Source organism: Anabrus simplex, chromosome 2 (assembly GCF_040414725.1).
Source record: "Anabrus simplex isolate iqAnaSimp1 chromosome 2, ASM4041472v1, whole genome shotgun sequence".
NCBI classification, from domain to species: domain Eukaryota; kingdom Metazoa; phylum Arthropoda; class Insecta; order Orthoptera; family Tettigoniidae; genus Anabrus; species Anabrus simplex.
Window position 1 is genome coordinate 485,604,648 of NC_090266.1, and position 21,726 is coordinate 485,626,373.

At 36.2% G+C, this 21,726-nt stretch overlaps 1 protein-coding gene across 1 annotated transcript in view; it reads right to left on the minus strand.

Annotated features, from left to right (window-relative positions):
* The window catches only part of Alg10 (alpha-1,2-glucosyltransferase Alg10), an 89,141-nt gene that overhangs the window by 48,741 nt on the left and 18,674 nt on the right, over positions 1–21,726 (minus strand). The window contains exon 2 of the mRNA XM_067139176.2: positions 18,182–18,370. Coding sequence (XP_066995277.1) covers positions 18,182–18,370 — 189 coding nt within the window. The remainder of the gene's footprint in view (positions 1–18,181; positions 18,371–21,726) is intronic.

Consider the following 21,726-nt stretch of genomic DNA (forward strand, 5'->3'; position numbering starts at 1 on the left):
GACAGGTTTTTCTCCGGATACTCCGGCTTTCCCTGTCATCATTCATTCCAGCAACACTGTCCAATATTTCATTTCATTTGTCACTCATCGATCATTGCCCCAGAAGGGAGCTTCGGCAGCCGGCACAATTCCTACTGTCGCCACTAGATGGGGCTTTATTCATTCCATCCCTGATCCTGTCGAATGATAGGAAACAGGCTGTAGACTTGCGATGTACTTATTCTGATCATAAACCGATCATTTTTAATTTTTCCTGGGATCTTTTTCAACAGCCATATTTTCCTTCGGAGAATGTTCTTAGATTAGAGTAGATTCTCCTGGCATATAAATACAAATTTAAACACATTTGAAATAAACGATAGGAATGAGATTGGCCGTCAAATTGTTCACCTCTATAATAAGGTCAATAATACACGGAGGTATGTCATTCGTATCGCCAGACATTCCGCACACTTGCCTACGCGCAACAATGGTGCTGGTCACATTGTTAGCAATGACAATGGCGGCAGATGTATTTTACCGCCAAGTAGCGGTCTTGCATATTGCTGTGGGGTCTAGAACATCAATAATAATAATAATAATAATAATAATAATAATAATAATAATAATAATAATAATAACAATAATAATAATATCCTGGACCGTCGTCAACATGTGCGGACCGTGCTGGAAATGGGTCCTGGACGGGTAATGACTACGATTGCAGTCCGGCCGCCGGTTCAGTACCGCCAAGGCACTTAAGAGGACACCACGCCGGATCTCCTCAAGGATTTGATCCACATTAAAAATGCTTATAGGAAAGCATGGCATAGATTTAGGAACCCAACTGACCGGGTGGAATACCTGGACCTAGCCCGGGAAATACGAAATCGATTGCTGGAAAGAAAGATTGAAAAATGGGAAGAACGTTGCCGTAATCTCTCAGAAAACGAGTCAGATCACGAATATCGGCGGGTTGTATATAAAACGATAAGCATTCAATTATAAATTTCAGCATATTACCGTAGCGAAGCACGGGTATCTTGCTAGTATATATATAAAGTAGCTTGTCCTGACTGACTGACCGATTCATCATCGCCGAGCCAAAACTACTGGACATAAAGAAATGAAATTTTGGGGATATATTCATATTAAGATGTAGGTGCTCGCTAAGAGAGGATTTTTGGATATTCCGTCGCTAAGGGGGTGAAAAGGGGGGTAAAATTTTAAAATGACTGTGTTTATATCTCAAAACTTTAAAAGTTTAGAGATGTGAAAATTGGTATTTAGAATCTTCTTTAAAAATAAGGAAACACGTATTTTTTTGTTTTCGGACAATCCCAATAGGAGGGGTGAAAAAGGGGTTGAATGCCTAATCAGGATACCGGTGCTTATATCTCAGAAACTGAAGACATTACAGAGCTGAAAATTGGTACTTTTGATCTCTTTTAAAAATAAAGAAACATGTATTTTTTGTTTTTGGAAAATCCAATTAATGGGGGGGGGGGGGGGGTGAAAAGGGGTGATTTTTTAAAATGAGTGTATCTATATCTCAAAACTTTTAAAGTGTATGGATATAAAAATTGGTATTTAGAATCTCCTTTAAAAGTAAAGAAACACGTATTCTTTTGTTTTCGGAAAATCCCAATAGGAAGGGTGTAAAAGGGTATATAATGGGTTGAATGCCTTTAATGAGGCTACTTATATTTCAGAACCTGAAGATATTACAGACCTGAAAATTGGTATTTGGGATCTACTTTAAAAGTAAAGAAACACACGTATTTTTTCGTTTTTGGAAAATTCAAATATTGGGGGGTGAAAAGGGGGGGGTGTGAATTTTTTAAAATGAATGTGTCTACATCTTAAAACTTTAAAATTTACAGATGTAAAAATTGGTAGTTAGAATCTCCTCTAAAAATAAAGGAACACGTAATTTTTTGTTTCCTGTAAATCCCAATAGGAGGGGTGTAAAAGGGTGAAAAATGGGTTGAATGCCTTTAATGAGGATACTTATATTTCAGAACCTGAAGATATTACAGAACTGAAAATTTGTATATGGGACCTCCTTTAAAAATAAAGAAACATGTATTTTTTAGTTTTTGGAAAATCCAATTAATGGCGGTTAAACAGAAGCGACAAATTGGGGTGAATTTTTTGGAAGGCTATATCAACAGAATATCTTGGAAACGTAAAATGTTACAGACGTAAAATGTGGGTGTTTGGAATCTCCTGTAAATGTAAAGAAACATAGGTGATTTGTTTTTGGAAACTCCACTTAAGGGGAACTCAAAAGGGGTGAAATTTTAAAATGAGAATTTTTACAGTATATCTAAAAAAACTTAACATGTTACAGAAGTGAAAAATGGTATTTTTTATCTCTATTAAACATAACGAATCATGTATTTTTAGTTTTCGGAAATACCACTTGGGTGGTGGGGGGTGGGTAAAAGTGACTGAAAATGATGTTGAATTCTTTTAATTAGGCTACTGATATCTCAAAAATGAAGATGTTACAGACGTGAAATTTGATATTTGCAATCTGCATTAAAAGTAAAGAAAGACATATTCTCGGAAAATCCAATGAAGGGGGGGGGTTGAAAGAATTGAAAATTTAATTGACTTAATTGTATGAGAATGCATACATCTAATAAAAACTAAAGTTGTTACAGACGTGAAAATTCGTATTTAGATCTCCTTTAAAAACAAAGAAAAACGCGTTTTGGTGGGGAAACCATCTTGGAGGGTGGGAGTGTAAAGGAGTTGAATTCCTTTCATGGGGACACATAAATCAAAAACTGAAGAAGTTAGAGTCGTGATAATTGGTATTTAGAAGATCTTTTACTATTAAAGAAACAAGTATTTTTTGCGGGAAAATTCACTTGGGGGGGGGGGGGGGGAGGAGCAGTGTGAAATGAAGTGAAAAAAGTAAATTATTTTTATGGGGATACTTATATCTCAAAACTGAAGGCAATAGACGTGAACATTGGTGTTTGGAATCTCCTTTAAACCTAAAGAATCAAGCCTTCTTTTAATTTTTTTTTTGGGGGGGGGATGGCGGTAAATAAACTTAACGGCGGTGGGGTGTAGAAGGAGGTGAGACCAATTGATTTTACTGTTCTTAATGTACTTATAAGTATCCTCCGTTGCTCAGGCGGCAGCGCGCCGGCCTCTCACAGCTGGGTTCCGTGGTTCAAATCCCCGTCACTCCATGTGACATTCGTGCTGGAAAAAACGGAGGCGGGACAGGTTTTCTCCTGATACTCCGGTTTTCCCTGTCATCAGCCATTCCAGCAACACATAATAGTAATAATAGTAATAATAATAATAATAATAATGTTCCGGACCGTCGTTAAATGTGCGAACCGCGCTGGAAACGGCTCCTGGATGGGTAATGACTAAGAATGCAGTCCGGCCGTGGGTTCAGTGCCGCCAAAGCACCCAATATGACACCAAGCCGGATCTCCTGAAGGATTTTATACGTATTAAAATGATTATACGAAAAGATGGCAAAGATTTACGGACCCAACTGACCGGGAGGAATACCTGAGCCTAGCCCGGGAAGTACGAAATCGATTGCTGGAAAGGAAGCTTGAAAAATGGGAGGAAACGTGCCGGAATCTAATAGAAAACGAGTCAGATCAGGAATTTTGGCGGATTCTCGCAGAAAACGAGTCAGATCGCGAATTTCGGCGGATTATATATCTAAAACAATAAGCATTCATTTATAAATTTCAGTATAATACCGTAGCGAAGCACGGGTATCTTGCTAGTCTAGATATATAACTTGTCCTGACTGACAGATTCATCATCGCCGAGCCAAAACTACTGGACAGAAAGAAATGAAATTTTGGGGATAAATTCATATTAACATGTAGGTGCTCACTAAGGGAGGATCTTTGGATATTCCGCCTCTAAGGGGGTGAATTTTTAAAATGAGGATATCTATATCTCAAAAACTTAAAAGTTTACAGGCATAAAATTTGGTATTTGGAATCTCCTTTAAAAAATAAAGAAACACATATTTTTTGTTTTTGGAAAACCCCATTAAGGGGGTTAAAAAAGGGGGAAAGGGGCTCGAACACCTTTTACGAGGAGACATATCTCAAAAACCGAAGATGTTACAGACATAAAAATTGAAATTTGGAATCTCCTTTTGAAATAAAGAAACACATATTTTTTGTTTTTGGATAATCCGATGAATAGGGGGTGAACAGGAGTGACAAACGGAGTGAATTTTTAAGAAGACAATATCTGCAAATTATCCCAGACAGGTAACATATTACAGATTTGAAAACTGGTGTAAACTGTAAAAGTAAAGAAACGTAAATATTTTTTTTTCAGAAAATCCACTTAAGGGGAACTGAAAAAGGGGGGTAATTTTTAAAATTACCGTATCTACAGTATATCTCAAAAACGTAACATGTTGCAGACATGAAAATTGGTATTTGGAATCTCCTTTAAAAATAAGGAAACACGTATTCTTTGGTTTTCGGAAGAAACCCTAACGGGGGGTGATAGAATTGAAAAATTCGTTGAATTATTTGTATGAGAATGTATATATACTGTATATACCAAAAAATCTAAATATGTTACTAACGTGAAAACTGGTATTGGAGTCTCCCTTAAAAATAAAGAAACACGCATTTGGGGGGGTATCAACTTGGTAGACGGGGGATGAAATCGGAGATGAATTCCTCTTACGAGGATATATATCTCAAAAACTGAAGATGTTACAGTTGTGATAACTGATATTTGGAAGCTCTGTTAAAGAAACGGGTACTGTTTGTTTTTGAAAAACTCACTTGAGTGGGGAGTGTGAAAGGAAGTAAAAAAATTGAATTCTTTTTCTGGAGAAACCTATATATCAAAACTGAAGGTTACAGACGTGAAAATTAGTACTTGGAACCTCCTTTAAAAATAAAGAAACATGCGTTTGTGTTTTTCGGAAAATTGACGTAAGGGTGGGGGATTGAAAATAAGTACCAGTACATAAGGAGTTGAAATATGTTTATGAGGATACTTCATCTTAAAAACTGAAGCTGTTACAGGCGTGAAAGTCGGTATTTTGAATTTCCTTTCAAAATAAAGAAACGCGTATTTTTTGTTTTCCGAAGTCCACCTAAGGGGGGAGAGTTGTTGAAAGAATGAAGAAGAAGAAGTTGAATTATTCTTATGAGTATACATTTATCTAAAAAACTGAAGGTGTTACAGACGTACAAACATGAAAACTGGTATTTGAATTCTCCTTTAAAAATCATGAAATACGTATTTTTTTGTTTTCGGAAAATATAGTTAATGGGCTGAAAGAATTGGAAAAGCGAGTGAATTTTTAAAATGAGTACCGGTATATCTACATTATATGTCAAAAACTTAACCTGTTAGAGACAAGTATCATGGTTTTGGAATGTCCTTAAAAATACAGGAACAAGTACCTTTTTGTTTTCGGACATGGCACTTAGCGAGGGGTGAAAAGTAGTGAAAAATAGTTCAATTATTGTTTATTAGGATACTTAAAAACAGAAGATGTTAGAGACGTTAAAATTGGTATTTGGAATCTTCTTTGAAAGTAAAGAAATACATGTTTTTGGAAATACACTTAACTGGGGTAGGGAATGACTGATCAAGGGGTTGAATTCTTTCTTATGGGGATAATTATGTATATCTCAAAAACTGAAGATGTTACAGATGTTGGAATAGGTATTTGGGAATCTCCTTTAAAAATAAAGGAACATGTATTTATTTTTTTGACTTGAGAGAAGACTGTTTCTTACACGTACAGTTCTACGTCGCATGGTCGTCTGAGCCCCTAAAGGTAATACCACAAACATGGTTTACAAAGAATTTCTGGGGTAAATGAAACTCAATTTTTGGGTGAGTTTTTATACTTTAGGCATTTTCAGATAATGTCTTAGTACAATGCCGAGGAACGATTACTTTGTCATAAAAGAAAGAAAAGTTCCACCTGATCAATACTTATTTATTATAACACGTATAATAGGACCGGTTTCAACCTCTTACAAAGTCATCTTCAGCTAATTGTATTAGAATCTATATTATTTGCATCTTTGTGTTATGCCTCACTATTTAAGAACTTCATAACAGATTCAGAATTTGACAACATTATGGTGGTTACGCTTTGCTAAGAATTTCTAATTTTACAGCTTAGCTAAAAATTATATAAACAGATTAAAATGCTCTTAATACATAATAAAATATGACACAATATATACATATGTCCAATTATTGACAAGAATAATTGAATGAGTTTGTCTTCTATCTTAATCTTTATGCATAATGAGTATGCTGGACTAGTTTTGTGGTAGTTACAATAGGCGTTTGCCTTGTCAGTTAAAAGAACGATTACTTTGCTAAAATTCCGAAATCCACGCGAGCGAAGCCGCGGGAAATTGCTAGTCTATATACTATAAAATGACATGTCCTGACTGACTGATTCATCATCGCCAAGCCAAAACTACCGGGCACAAAGAAATTAAATTTTGGGGATACATTTATATTAGGGTGCAGGTGCTCACTAAAGCGCTAAGGGAGTGAAAAGGGGGGTGAATTTTTAAAATGAGGATATCTATATCTCAAAAACTTAAAAGTTTACAGACATAAAAACCGGCATTTGGAATCTCCTTTAAAAATAAAGAAACACGTATTTTCTTGTTTTCAGAAAATCCCATTAACAGGGGTGAAAAATGGGGGAGAAGGGGTTAAATATCTTTAATTAGGAGACTTATTTCTCAAAAACTGAATATGTTACGGACATGAAAATTGGTATTTGGAATCTCCTTTGAAAATAAGGAAACACGTATTCTTTTTTTTTCGGGGAAACCCTTAACTATGGGGGGGGAGTGAAAGAAGTAAAACATTAGTTGAATTATCTGTATGAATATACATATATACTGTCTATATATATATATATATAAAAAAATCTAAAGATATTACAAACGTGAAAACTGGTATTTGGAATCTCCTTTAAAATTAACACGCTTTGGGGGGGCGGGGGAATCAACTTGGTATTGGGGGGGGGGATAAAACGGAGATGAATTTTTTTTTTACGAGGATACATATATCTCAAAAACTGAAGATGATACAGTCGTGATAATTGGTATTTGGAAGCTCTTTTAAGAAAACGGGTACTGTTTATTTTCAGAAAATTCACTTAAGTGGGGTGTGTGTGAGAGGAAGTAAAAAATTTGAATTCTTTTTCTGGAGAAACGTATATCTCAAAACTGAAGGTTACAGATGTTGACATTTTTATTTGAAATCTCCTTGAGAAATAAACACGCTTTTTTCATGAGGATACTTATATCTCAAAAACTGAAGATGTTATAGGCATAAACATTTGTATTTGGAATCTTCTTTCAAAGTAAAGTAACATGTGTTCTTTTGTCTTCGGAAAATCCACTAAAGGGAGGTGAATGAATTGAAAAATTTAGTTGAATTAATGTATGAGGATACTTATATCTCAAGAACTAAAGATGCTAAAGATGTGAAAATTGGGATTTGGAATCTCCTTTGAAAATAAAGAAACGCAGACTTTTGGGGAGGGGGGAATCAACTTAACGGGTAGGAAGGGGAGTGTGAATAAGGAGTTGAATTACTTTTATGAGGATACTTATATCTCAAAAAACTGAAGATGTTAGACATGAAAATTAGTATTTGGAATCTCCTTTAAAAATAAAGAAACACGCAATTGTTTTTTTCCAAAAATCGACATAAGGTGTATGGGGTTAAAAATAAGTACATAAGGAGCTGAAATATGTTAATGAGTATGCTTATATCTTTAAAAATGAAGATGTTACAGCCGTGAAAATCTCCTTTTAAAATAAAGAAACCTGTATTTTTGTTTTTGGAAAATACACATAAAAGGGGAAGGGCGTGGGGGAAGGACTTATCAAGGGGTTGAATTATTTTTATGGGGATAATTATGTACTGTATATCTCAAAAACTGAAAATGTTACAGATGTGGGAATAGGTATTTGGAATCTCCTTTAAAAATAAAGAAACATGTATTTATTTTTTCAACTCAAGAGAAGACTGTTTCTCACATGTACAGTTCTTCGTCACATGGTCGTCTTATCCCGAAAGGTAATACCACAAACATGGTTTACAGAAAATTTCTGGGGTAAATGAAACTCAATTTTTGGGTGAGTTTTTATACTTTAGGAATTTTCAGATAATGCCTTGGTACAATGCCGAGGAACGATTACTTTGAGGGCAGCAAAAATAACTGAGAACATATTTAAGGGGAAAACAAATGCCAGGTTTAATGTGTATGACTCGTACTGGAAACTGTCAATGAAATTCAAATCTGTAATGGAAAAAATGAGTATGTATGAGAAGCTTGAGCTAATAAATAAAAGATAAGCGTGAAGAAAACTTTAAACTTACTTATTAACCTTTTCAGTGCCGAGTTTTGATGACCATTATAAGTTAAAAACCTCATTTTTCCGTATTGAACTGAGAAGTATTGAATAGGTTGAACTTTTCCTCAATTCCAATTTTGATGAGCCGGGTTTTTTTAAAGGAAGAAGCACTTTTATAGATACATATTTACTGTTACTATTAAGGGAATGAATATTGTTCCCTTAACCCAGCAGCCCAATACGGGGCTGGGGATGAAGTGGGATTATATTTTACACCATATTTTTATGGCCGGATGCCCTTCCCGATTCAAGCCTCAGTTGAGAAGATAATGAATATGAAATGAAAGATGGTGAATGAAACTGGGTAAGGAAGTGGAAGGAATCGGCTGCGGTTTATGAATAGAAACTGTCCCGACATTTGCTTGGGAGTAAAAGAGAAACCACAAAAAAAAAAAAAAAAAAAAAAAACAACTCAGGACAGCCGACGGTGGTGGGGTTCGGACACACCTGCCTGCCGAGTGCAGAGCATGGCTCCATAGCCGTAGCATGTCAATACGTGTGGTAACTCCGCTTGGTGATGCTATTACTGAAATATAATATAAAATTGTTGATCCAAGAACTGGTATTATCAAAATCATTTACATTTGGGGAAAAAATAATTTATCTGAGGAAGAGGTGACAATTCCGCATGAGATTCATCATTACTACTTTGTTTCACACTTTCTTGTAGTTCAATATCGCCACTTACATATTCTACACATTCATTTTCAAAATATAGCTCTCCAGAATCACTATTTGTGAGGAAACATTCAATATCTTCGTCAACAAGAGATAAATGTATACTTCAAGATGCCATGATGGCTATACGTTAGCGGAAAAGATGTTCCACTCCAACAAAGCTTGAAATAACACAAGATCGCTTTCAAAACACACGAAATGGAGTGGTATATCTGCCGTACAGATCTTCTTCGAGCATTTCCACGGAATCTCAAAGCATGACACTATATCGCGTTCATTTGTGAGATCGGTGAAGTACACACTGCACCAAAATGTATACATATATGTTTGGCAGACGAGGCATGGCGTTCAATAACGTATATATACGGGTTTGGCAGTGAATGGGTTAGATAGTTGCCATCTCGAACTGCTTGACCTTCTCAATTTACGGGTCCCACTTTCACTGATTGTGGCTGTAGCTGGCTCAGCTGTGTTTGCGAGGATAGGAGGAGTGAAAGGAAATGGAGTGGTATATCTGCCGTTACAGATCTTCTTCGAGCATTTCCACGGGATCTCAAAGCATGACACTATATCGCGTTCATTTGTGAGATCGGTGAAGTACACACTGCACCAAAATGTATACATATATGTTTGGCAGACGAGGCATGGCGTTCAATAACGTATATATACGGGTTTGGCAGTGAATGGGTTAGATAGTTGCCATCTCGAACTGCTTGACCTTCTCAATTTACGGGTCCCACTTTCACTGATTGTGGCTGTAGCTGGCTCAGCTGTGTTTGCGAGGATAGGAGGAGTGAAAGGGAGTAAAGGAGGGAGGTGCTGAGCTGGAGGGGTGAGGGGGAATGGTGTTGACTCGGAGAGATGGAGGCGGGGTTTATTTTTATTATAGAACTGCTGACAAATGTATGGAATGTACTTTTCAAGTAGAATGTTCTTTTTTTCTTTGTTGATTTCATTTAAATTATAAGAGGGGTTCCTAAACTGATCTGTATCGATGTGGATGCTCTTGAGAATGTTGAGCAAGGTCCATTTTTGCTCATAATGTAGGATCTTAATATCTTTATCTATTGTTGTATATTCGTGAATAGATTCTTTAAGATGCTCACTCATAGCTGAAAAACATAATTGTTAATCTTGCCAATGAGATGAGAATGTTATAAATGATCGATATAAATATCCGCAACGATCCCTGAAGCCGGTGACCCCATGGGATAACCCATCTGTCGGTAAATTACATAATTGAAAGTGAAGAAATTGTTATTCAATGTGACTTTCAGAATCTGAATAAATTCTTCTATTTCACCTATGCTTAACTTGCTGAATTTGGAAAGATGGGCACGCTATGTAGAAGACACATTTGCTATCTTAGACTCTCGTATTACTAACAGCAACACAGTACTTGAACTTCTTGACTCCACTGATCCACATATAAAATTCATCATAGAGTCAGAAAACAATAATGGCCTTAATTTAACCATTATGCACAATTACAACAACACTTCATCCTTTAATATATAGAGAAAACCCACTCACACCATCAATACCATCCAACAAACTTCTCTGCGCCCAGACATACATAAGAAAGCAGCCTACAATAGTATGGTACTCAGAGTATTGACTATTCCTCTATCTCGCAAAAATTACAATAAAGAAATAAACACTATTTACAATATTGCAGAATACAACGGCTTCAGTAGAACCTACGTCAACAGAATCATCAATAGATATAAGACAAGACCTAAGACTACTCTAGCAAATGATTCCTCTCCTAAAGAGAAGTTTTCTACTTTCACATTTAACAGTAATAGCATTTACCAAATTTCCAATGTCTTTAAAAAACATAACATCAAAATAGCATTCAGAACCTTCCACACCAACTCCAGACTTCTTTTAAATCCGCACACTATCAATAATAATAATAATAATAATAATAATAAAAATAGATACTTGAACTCCAGAGTTTACAAATTACAATGCCAATCCTGTAGTTCCAGCTATGTTGGTCAAATAGGCCACAATTTTGTAATAAGACACGCTGAACATCGCAATGCTTTCAAATATAATCTTTTTCAGGTATGAGTGAGCACTGAATCTAGTCACGAATATACAACAATAGATAAAGACCTTAAGATTCTGCATTATGAGCAAAAAGGGGCCTTGCTCAACATTCTCAAGAGCATCCAATCGATACAGATCAGTTTAGGAACTCCTCTTATAATTTAAATGAAATCAACTACAAAAAGAACATTCTACTTGAAAAGTTCATTCCATACATTTGTCAGCAGTTCTATAATAAAAATAAACCCTGCCTCCATCTCTCCAAGTCAACACCATTTCTCTCTCCCCCACTCCCAACCAGCTCAGCAACTCCATCCCTTACTCCCTTCACTCATCCTATCCTCGCAAACACAGCTGAGCCAGCTACAGGCACGATCAGTGAAAGCGGGACCGCTAAACTGAGGTCAGGCTGTTCGGGAGGGCAACTATTTAATAAGTAAGTTTAAAGTTTTCTTCACGTTTATCTTTTATTTAATAGCCCCAGCTTCTCTACATACTCATCTTTTCCATTACAGATTTGAACTTCATTTACGGTTTCCACTACGAGTCACACACATTATACATGGCATTTGATTTCCTCTTAAATCTGTACCTGAGAACCAGAGTATCTTAAGTCCAAATGGTAAGTTTTACAGTAGAACCAGAAAACGAAATTTTACTCGCAAATTTCCCTACAAGGTCGTAACAAAAGACTGAAATAACATTTATCTTACATTTATATAATCATAAGCACTTGTACTTAATACTGTGATGACGGGATTTTGTTCTCTCATTTTTTAAATACTTTTGTGGACTTAAGATATCTGTTTGTCAGGATGTGGGGAGGACTTGGGATAGGGAAAAGACATGTTAAACTATAAAATGATAGAGCTAACTCCTTTCAAAACTGACTTTATTATAAACATATAAAAATCACAAGGAAGAGAACATCAATAAAATTCATTACAGCATTGAGCACTACTGCGCTTATGTTAAAGTTTATATATCATGAGCCCAAACTGCTAACCAGGCAATTTTTATTCCGAGTCAGGGTAGTCTTCTGTGACGGATTCTTCAGTCTTGAGATTCCTGAAGTACAAGTGATATTCTTCTGGAACCCACTTCAAATCCTTATACTTTTCTTTACTAATTGACTTCTTAACAGTTCTAATCACAGGAAGAGTTTGTGGGAAAGATTTCCTGGCACTTCTGGTATTCCTCCTCAAATCGACTTATTTGAACATTTCATCCAGGAACAAGGTTTTATGCTGATAGGTGTATGGTTTGTCTTTTCTCACCTGAATCCAAACAATTTCAGAAATATTTGCGTTTTCCCCCAGGGTGTTTTCCTTCCTCATAACAATCATGTTGCTGTCTTTGCTTGAAAAACCCAAGAAATCTTTGAAATCTGCCAAACACATTCTTTCAACTTTGATTTTTTTCCACTTTCTTCTACTAAGTTTATCCAATCATTACAAGTAAAGATGTTTTGTGTCTCGATCCTTTTCTTCTTCCTTTCAATAATGCTGTGTACAGTATCCACTTAAATGTGGGTGTGCCCACGCAACAAGTACTTGTGGTTAACAATTAGCAAACTTTTCCATTTTGAAATAAGCCAGAAGTACATGATAATCATTTGATGATTTCTGTTCTGACCTGAGCAGTTATCTGACCATACAGTGAGGATGTGTGTTTCATCAGATGATTATTTGCCCATTTCAAGAAACATGAAGCCATCTCATTTCCTCCACGGCCTCCACAGATTTCATCATACATCATGCAATAGGACTGTCTTAGTGTGGCATCATATAGAGTATAGTTTAGTGTCCATCTTCCTGAGGTAGTAGCACTGTGAATTTGTTAGATGTGAGTCGGTAAACGTTTTTGTAGGTCCACTATTACGACTTTCTCGTTTTCGCCGCAAATTTCCTTGTCATTTGCTTTCATCTTGTAGCGGCGGGTGGCTTCTTCCAAGTGCTCTTTCTTTCCATAATTTTAGATATCTCATGTTGTGTGGACGATTTTTGGTTTATCTGGATATTATATTCGTCGCACTTGTCACACGTATCGTTATCTGGCAACTTAAAAGCGATGTTATACTCTTCATTGAACATTTTTCGAAACAACCATTCTTTTGCTACTATTTTTCCTTCCTTGATACATTCTTGGCAGTACAAAGAATACATTTTTGATAGATTCAGTTCATTTAAACATAGGAATTTCATTTTGTCCGTATTGAACTGAGAAAGGATGTTAGGAAAAACTTAAAACGGTCCACCTTTTCAATACAAAAATGTTATATTTATTTATAACATGTATTTGCACTTGGAACTAGTTTCGACGCTGTGTTTGCGTCATCATCAGCCAAAATGTGGGAAATAGGCAAGATGTAGGCATTTATATTACACAAGGCGTTACATTAAACAATACACATCTTATAAGGAGATAAAAACAGGGACGAATGTAGAAACAAATGAATCGTTGAGAAAACAAAAGTTATACATATTAAAAATAACCTTAACCACATATCTTGCAGTGCGAAAGTGTTCTTCTTGAATGATTCCTGAATATAAAAAAAACACACGCGCACACATTTCTTTGGAGAGTCCAGAAATGTGTGCGCGTGTGCTTTTTTATATTCAGGAATCATTCAAGAAGAACACTTTCGCACTGCAAGATATGTGGTTAAGGTTATTTTTAATATGTATAACTTTTGTTTTCTCAACGATTCATTTGTTTCTACATTCGTCCCTGTTTTTATCTCCTTATAAGATGTGTATTGTTTAATGTAACGCCTTGTGTAATATAAATGCCTACATCTTGCCTATTTCCCACATTTTGGCTGATGATGACGCAAACACAGCGTCGAAACTAGTTCCAAGTGCAAATACATGTTATAAATAAATATAACATTTTTGTATTGAAAAGGTGGACAGATTCAGTTCACTTCCTATGTACCTCCTCTTCGTTCGTTCCCTGCTGTAATGACTCTCACAAACTGGATATCTGTCAATATGTCCTCTAATGTCATGACAAAGCTCTTCTGAGATTTTATTTGATGGCGTGTGTTTACCTCTTCCATCAACTTCAATCATACCACACCCACTGGCCTTTTTCAAGGCAGTTTTCACCATTTGAATACTTATCCCCAGTGTATTTAAAAACATTCTTTGACAAACAGGGATTTTATTGTTTGACAGGTTTAAATGATAAATATATGTTGCTGTTCTTTGCCGTTGCGTCTCATTACATCATGGCCTATGCCTTATACTTGGCTTTTCCTCCACAACGGAAATAATGTACTGTCTTTTAAGGTCCTAACTCTTCTCTGCGCTCCAAAATTCATTAAATATTTGCTGTCTTTCACCCTTAGTTACCTTTGTTAAACATTTAATTTTGCAGTTTCTACATTCAGAACGAAGGACACGCTTACCAACTAACTTACCAGCTGAAGAGACACATTTTTCTCCACCTAATAACTTTACTTTTCTCACATTCTTCTTCCACAAAAGAGTATTTCTTTTCCTTTTCCTACAACCATTCTTATTATTTTTCAGAATCTTCATCTTCAGAATCTGAGTACGGAACCAATCTAGCACCAGTTGTACGAGAGGGAAGCAAACATGTTCCGCTCTCTGTTTGCTTGATGTCACGAACAGAAGAAAGGGCACTGGATGAGGTATCATTAGAGTCGCTCTCCAACGAAATGTAATATCTTGCCAGAACCACCCACAAGCCCTTGAAAATTGGCACTGCATTCTATTTCAGTCTCTTCAGCAACAAGCGGTGGGTAAATAGGCGTGGAGACTTGATCATTGTAACCTACGTCAGTGCAATGCGAATTCACTTTAACACATTCTAATTGAGTGTACACCTTTTCTCCACTATCTTCTTCGTCCTCTTCTTCTTATTCTTCTTCACAAAATCGGGCATCGTAACAGTAGAGGCCTGCGGACAAAAAATATTTTACGCTACTATCCAACAGATAAAAGCACACGCACGAATAACAGTTCTTGAAAAAATTGCATTGGCTCTTAAAAACAAATACAGTATAATCTTTCATGATTATAAAGTACGGTGAACTTAATACTTACTTCCACTCTTTTATCTACTTGTAGATTCTTAGAAGAAAAGGCAGTTTCTGTTCCCTTAAGCTCATTGACATTGTCATTAAAACCTGTAAAAGAAATTGATTAACAAGCTAATTACTGTGAGGCTCATAAAGAGGAAGACTCTTTTCCAAAACGTCAATAAATTACTTTTCAATATCTGTAGAGCATAGAAATATATTGTACTAATCAATATTATTCTTACCTCCTGGACACTGGTTTAGCTGCAGTGTAAGATCAACCAACATCCGTCCACGGCTCATTGCTTCTTATGAATGAAACCGAGCAGAACATGTAAAGCAATGGTAATATTCCCACCTAAGTCAACAAAATCCTTGTCAATAATGTGACTTGAACTACAATGGTAACACAAAATCTCAGTGCCAAACTATCTTAAACGGACTTAGGCTATCGCAAGTTATGATTTGCTTAGAACCAAAGTATCGCAAGTGGACTTGGGATAAGTTGGTTCACAGGATTCTCGGGACTAAAGATTATATTGACACTGCTCATTCGTAAAATTACAGTTTTACAAAACTTAACATAGTCTGGCTCAATAAAGCGCTCTTTCATCATCTACAGTCCGGATTATCTCAAAAAGGCAAAAAATGGACTTAAGATAGTCTGGTTCTCAGGTACAGAAATATGTTCTCAATTTTTGCTGCCCTCTTGACTATTTGAGACTGCAACTCAATGAAGACAGATTGTCATCTTAAATTTTAGTACTAGCAGTTTCCTGCTAGCTCCACCCGCAATATACAATGTATGGTGTTGTTCCTCACTATCCTCATGGATGTATTTGCAAAGTTTTGAGTTAATGAAATAAAGCACATGATCTGGTGGTAATCTTCTATATATTAAAAAAATTTATGAAAACTAAAGTCAGTCAGTCTGGCCATTCTATCCGGTCGATTTCCTTCGTTTTTTCTTTAACTGAAACGTATTCATGCATAGATTTCTCATCAGGTACTATAAATCCCTTAACTTCCGCCTTCCTCAAATTATTTGATTTTTTCAATTTTTTTTGTATCTTTGAAGCAATCATATCTTCGGTTCTAATTGAGATACGGAGTTCGGTTTGGCCTAAGAACACTCAGTGGATCAAGCTCTTTCGTTTCAGCTCTTAACTATTCAAATTGGTTCATTCTGAGGAAAGTTATGAGTGCACATTCAATTTGACGTCCCATTTCTTCAACATTTTTCTCATTGAAGCAATCATATCTTTCGTTCTAATTGAGGTACGCAGTTCGTTTTGGTCTAAAAACACTCAGTGCATCAAGCGCTTTCCTTTTAGGTAATAACTACTTAAATTGGTAGATTCTGAGAAAAGTTATGAGTACATTTGTGTCCATGACGAAGATCTCTGAAGGACTTTTTAACAGTTCGGCGCGTAGTGTTGTTCCAAGGAACGTTTAATTAAATTTCTTTTTGTGATGTATTTTCAAGTGTTTTGTTGACATAATATTACATTCTACTACCACAGCAGATCATGTGCTTTATTTCTTTAAATTGAAACTTTGTAAATACATCTGTGAGGATAGTAACGAACACCACCATACTCTGTACACTGCGGGTGGAGTTAGCGGGAAACTGCTAGTAGAATGTAATATTATGTCAACAAAACACTTGAAAATACACCACACAAAGAAATTGAACTAAACATTCCTCGGAACAACACTACGTGCCGAACTGTTAAAAAGCCCTTCAAAGATCTTCGTCATGGTGACAAATATACTCATAACTTTTCTCAGAATCCACCAATTTAAGTAGTTCTTACCTCAAAAGAAAGAGCTTGATGCTCTGAGTGTTTTTAGACCAAAACAAACTGCGTACCTCAATTACAACGAAAGCTACGATTGTTTCAAAGAGAAAAATGTTGAAGAAATGAGACGTCAAATTGAATGTGCACTCATAACTTTCTTCAGAATCAACCAATTTCAATAGTTAAGAGCTGAAATGAAAGAGCTTGATCCACTGAGTGTTCTTAGGCCAAAACAAACTCCGTACCTTAATTAGAACCAAAGATATGATTGCTTCAAAGATACAAAAATTGAAAAAAATCAAATAATTTGAGGAAGGCGGAAGTTAAGTGATTTATAGTACCTGATAAGAAATCTATGCATGAATACCTTTCAGTTAAAGAAAAAACGAAGGAAATCGACCGGATAGAATGGCCTGACTGACTTAAGTTTTCATAAAAAATTTTAATATATAAGATTGGGATATTGTCTTCGTTTTTAATGTAAGGTTCTCAACCTCGCCATAACCACTTATTACTTTAATTTAATTTAATCATGTCTCACTTGTTTTCATACTCTTCTTCATTGTATTTTAACATATTCTTATAACATTAATTATGTAGTATTTTAATTTTTTTCACTGAAGATGGCTCAAATGAGCTGAACATGTTTGAATAATATTACTCCATCTAAAGATGGAGATATGTAGTGAATAGGAGGACTAATTAAATTTCCTTTGTAAAGTGATATTTTCAATACGGAATGATCTTAATATCTTGTAATGAAAATGACGATGTCGGCCATTTGAATCAGACAAAAATGTACAGAATAGCACCTGCCAAACATTGTCGGTAGGTCAACTAATTTATACCAAACACTGTTGGTTGGCATGTACAGAACAGTACTCCAGGAACAGCTTGAGGGGTAGGCAAAAATGTTATAATGTACACGCTAAATGAGGTCCCCTCAATGACAGATACAACAGCCAGTAAACTATAAAATAACATGTCATAAATCAAAAAAAGTATAATTTTACATTATACAGTGAAGAGAAATGAGTGATTAGGCCTTAAATCTAGATCTATTTTACATGACAGCTTTGATGGTGAGACCATGAGAGGAGTGTAATAGAAGAGGATAATAAGTTGCCTGGCAGAAAATGGTTAGATTAATTGTATCATTTTATTATTGATTTTGTTATTACCTTCTTGTTTTGCTTCAGCTTCCTTTGAAGAGCAAATAAAAGAAAAATATTTACGAAGCAGGCCATCAGGTTTATAAAACGGAGTGCATAGACTCCACAAAAATCTCCACCAGGGATCCATGACAAGGGCTTCAAGATGCCAACTGACAAAAGATACAGCCCGGGCAATGTAGTTATCTTTTGGTCCCACTGAAAAAAGAAAGAGAAACATAGTTTCATATTACCAATTATCAATTTCTTAAAAGTCAAATACAGAAGTAAAATAATCAAATAAAGCTCAACTACATACTGGGCTCCAAAAACCGTAAAAGTAGTTAGTGGGACGTAAAATCGATGACATTATTATTACATACTGGGTGGTCCTCTTGAGATCCAGTTTTATGCAACCTGCCGCTTTTACTAAAATCAATTCCTCTCCATAAACAGGGATAATACAGAGGGGTCCAGAAAAATGTAGACACTCTTTGATAGTCAATATTAATGGAACAAAATGACATATTGTTACAATTCTTGCATGCAGGAAAGGTTATTTTATGTGTTCAAAGTGAACCCCATTAGCAGCCAAACAACATCGATGCCGCTGAGCTGCTGACCGAACTTCAGCCATCAATGTTGCCGGTGTGCATTGCACAGGAGAAGAATATCAGCTAGGCGTCTGTTATGTGGATATTGCATACCCAGTTGTCTCACCCGTACCACCTGCACTTACACCAGGACTCCACGATTTCCATTGGACCCTACATGTGGACACTGATCCTGCCTTTTTAGCGACCATCATATTTATGGACGAAGAGTGGTTCCATGACAATGAACCATCAATTGCCATAGTATGTAATATGTACAATCGTGATCACAAGAATTCCAGATGGTGGAAAAGGAAACAAGTAACGTTTGGGCAAAGATTCTGGCCAACCCTGAGGATGAAGGACAAGTAACCAAGACAACGTCACATGTGCTCATCTTCCAGGAGGTGTGACTTGCGAAGTTGCGCACTCAGGGGCCACTACCAACTCCATTTTTTCGGGAACTGATTAGGATGTTTCTATGGTTAAACATTCTGGCTATATTAGCTTTTCCTAATAAAGGAAAACAATTAATTAACTGTAATTTAATTGCGATTAAGTATGTATGATGTAATCCCACCCCAATATATGGCATTTAATTGTTTGATCATCACTGAAAATAACTTCATACGAACGGTTTTCCAAACGCCCTTGAAAATCTAATAATTATTTAATGCCAGGTTACTTTTACTTCGGTTTTTGAGGATAATAATAATAATATCGTACTAGTATTTAACAGTGTCTATATTGACGAAAATAAGGGTCATTCTTTCTTACAGTGGTTGAGCGCGATGACATTTGATAATGAGGTCATAGTCGAGACCGTTAACATTTCAGCCAGACCTCGCACACAAGAATTACAAAGAAACTAGAGAATTTGACGTCTGGTTGGGCTAAATTGGGCTATTTACCAACTGATGAGCCCAAATTAGCATACTGGGGCAAAAGGCTGGCAACCAGGAATGAGTTAGCTGGAAAATTTATAATATCCAATAACGGACCAACTACATTGCTATTATAAATTTACTCATTCGGGACAAATATTTCAGGTTCCCTATGGGAATCAACATCTATATCATCTGAAGGCCAGGCACGCATCAATTTTTGGAAATGAGACAAAGTCTCTCACAGTGTATTGGCACTGCCGGTGGCTCCTGATAGCCTACGCAGTGGCCTCTACGATATGCACTAGCCATGCATCTTGGTGGGTGTGCTGTTTACCAACTGACGAGCCCAAATTAGCACACTGGGGCGAAACACTGGCAACCAGGAATGAGTTAGCTGGAAAATTTATAATCTCCAATAATGGACCAACTACACTGATATTATAAATTTACTCATTCAGCACAAATATTTCAGGTTCCCTATGGGAATCAACATCTATATCATCTGATGGCCAGGCAGGCATCAATTTTTGGAAATGAGACAAAGTCCTGCACAGTGCATGGGCACTGCCGGTGGCTCCAGGTAGCCTACGCAGCGGCCTCCACAGTATGCACTAGCCATGCGTCTTGGTAGGTGTGTTGTTTACCAACTGATGAGCCCAACTTAGCACATGGCGGCAAAATGCTGGCAACCAGGAATGAGTTAGCTGGAAAAATTATAATGTCCAATAACGGATCAACTACATTGGTACCACACATACTTGACTGATACAAACAAGTTTTCATAATCTAGCCTACATTGTTAAAATAGTGACATAAAATAGAAGAAAGTGTAACCACTATTATTAGAACATGGACAGTGCATGTGAACTCCAAGCAGAACAATATTTCAAACTAATGAAATTACTATTTTAATTCATGATGTCAAATATTATTATTATTATTATTATTATTATTATTATTATTATTATTATTAGAACCTAGGCCTGTATACATAATTCCTAGGTAGAGTAATGTTTTAATTAATGTTCTTGCTATTTTGACCATTAAAGTTATTGATATACAAACAGCTGAAGATGATCCATAACAGGATTGAAACTGGTACTGTGATTGTAATACATTTTAAAATGTAAATGCATGTACTTGATATTGAAATAGTATTGATTAGGTGGAGACTTCAAACCTATAATCGTGAACAGAGGGTGAAGAGGCGTTGTAGGGGTCTTCCGTACTCCCAAGCGCTGTAGAACCTCTTGCATCAGTCTCGACTCGAAGTTCCTGCCCTGGTCACTATGCAGTTCGCCCAGTACACCGAAGCAGCAGAAGTAGTTTTTCACCAAGACTTCGACTACTGTCAATGCCTCATGGTTAGGGATGGCGTAGATCTTGGGCCACGTAGTGAAGTAGTCCATGGTCAGGAGTAGGTAATGGCTCCCCGTGTTGGATTCAGGGAATGGCCCAGAGAGATTGATGGCAATCCTTTCGAAAAGTGCTACGAAATACACTTCACGTTCCCTATGGGAATCAACATCTATATCAAATATGTGTAGATCGATAAAATTACTTAGAAGAGATTCTGTGATGAATATATGTTTAAAATTTGTGATGAATTCATGATGAATGATACTGTTATTCATTAATGTTGAAGTATAATGAGGTTTAAAATTTGTTTACACCATTCAAGGGTAAATACGAAGAAGTCATAAATCTTAAATTTATCGTTTTAATATTGTGTAGGATGTCTAAAAAGAAAGAGAAACAGTGTTAGAGGATGTCTGTTGAATTGTGAAGCAATGTAGGACGGTTATTTAAGTGACTTACTCTCTCGCTTACTAGGCTGGTTCCCTGTGGCCTTGTTGATGGTGTTCTCATATCTGCCAACTTTTAGAAATCAAAAAGAAGATTTTTTTAAATTCTTGGATTTCATCACGTACATTGCGCCACGGTCTCGATGAAAGTGCACACATATTTACAGTTACAATGCCACTTGACCATTAAATTTAAAATCATAAATAAGAAAACATAAAAATGTTCACGAGAAATTGGACCGAATCAGTCTCATTTATGACCCACACATACGAATAATAATATTTATATC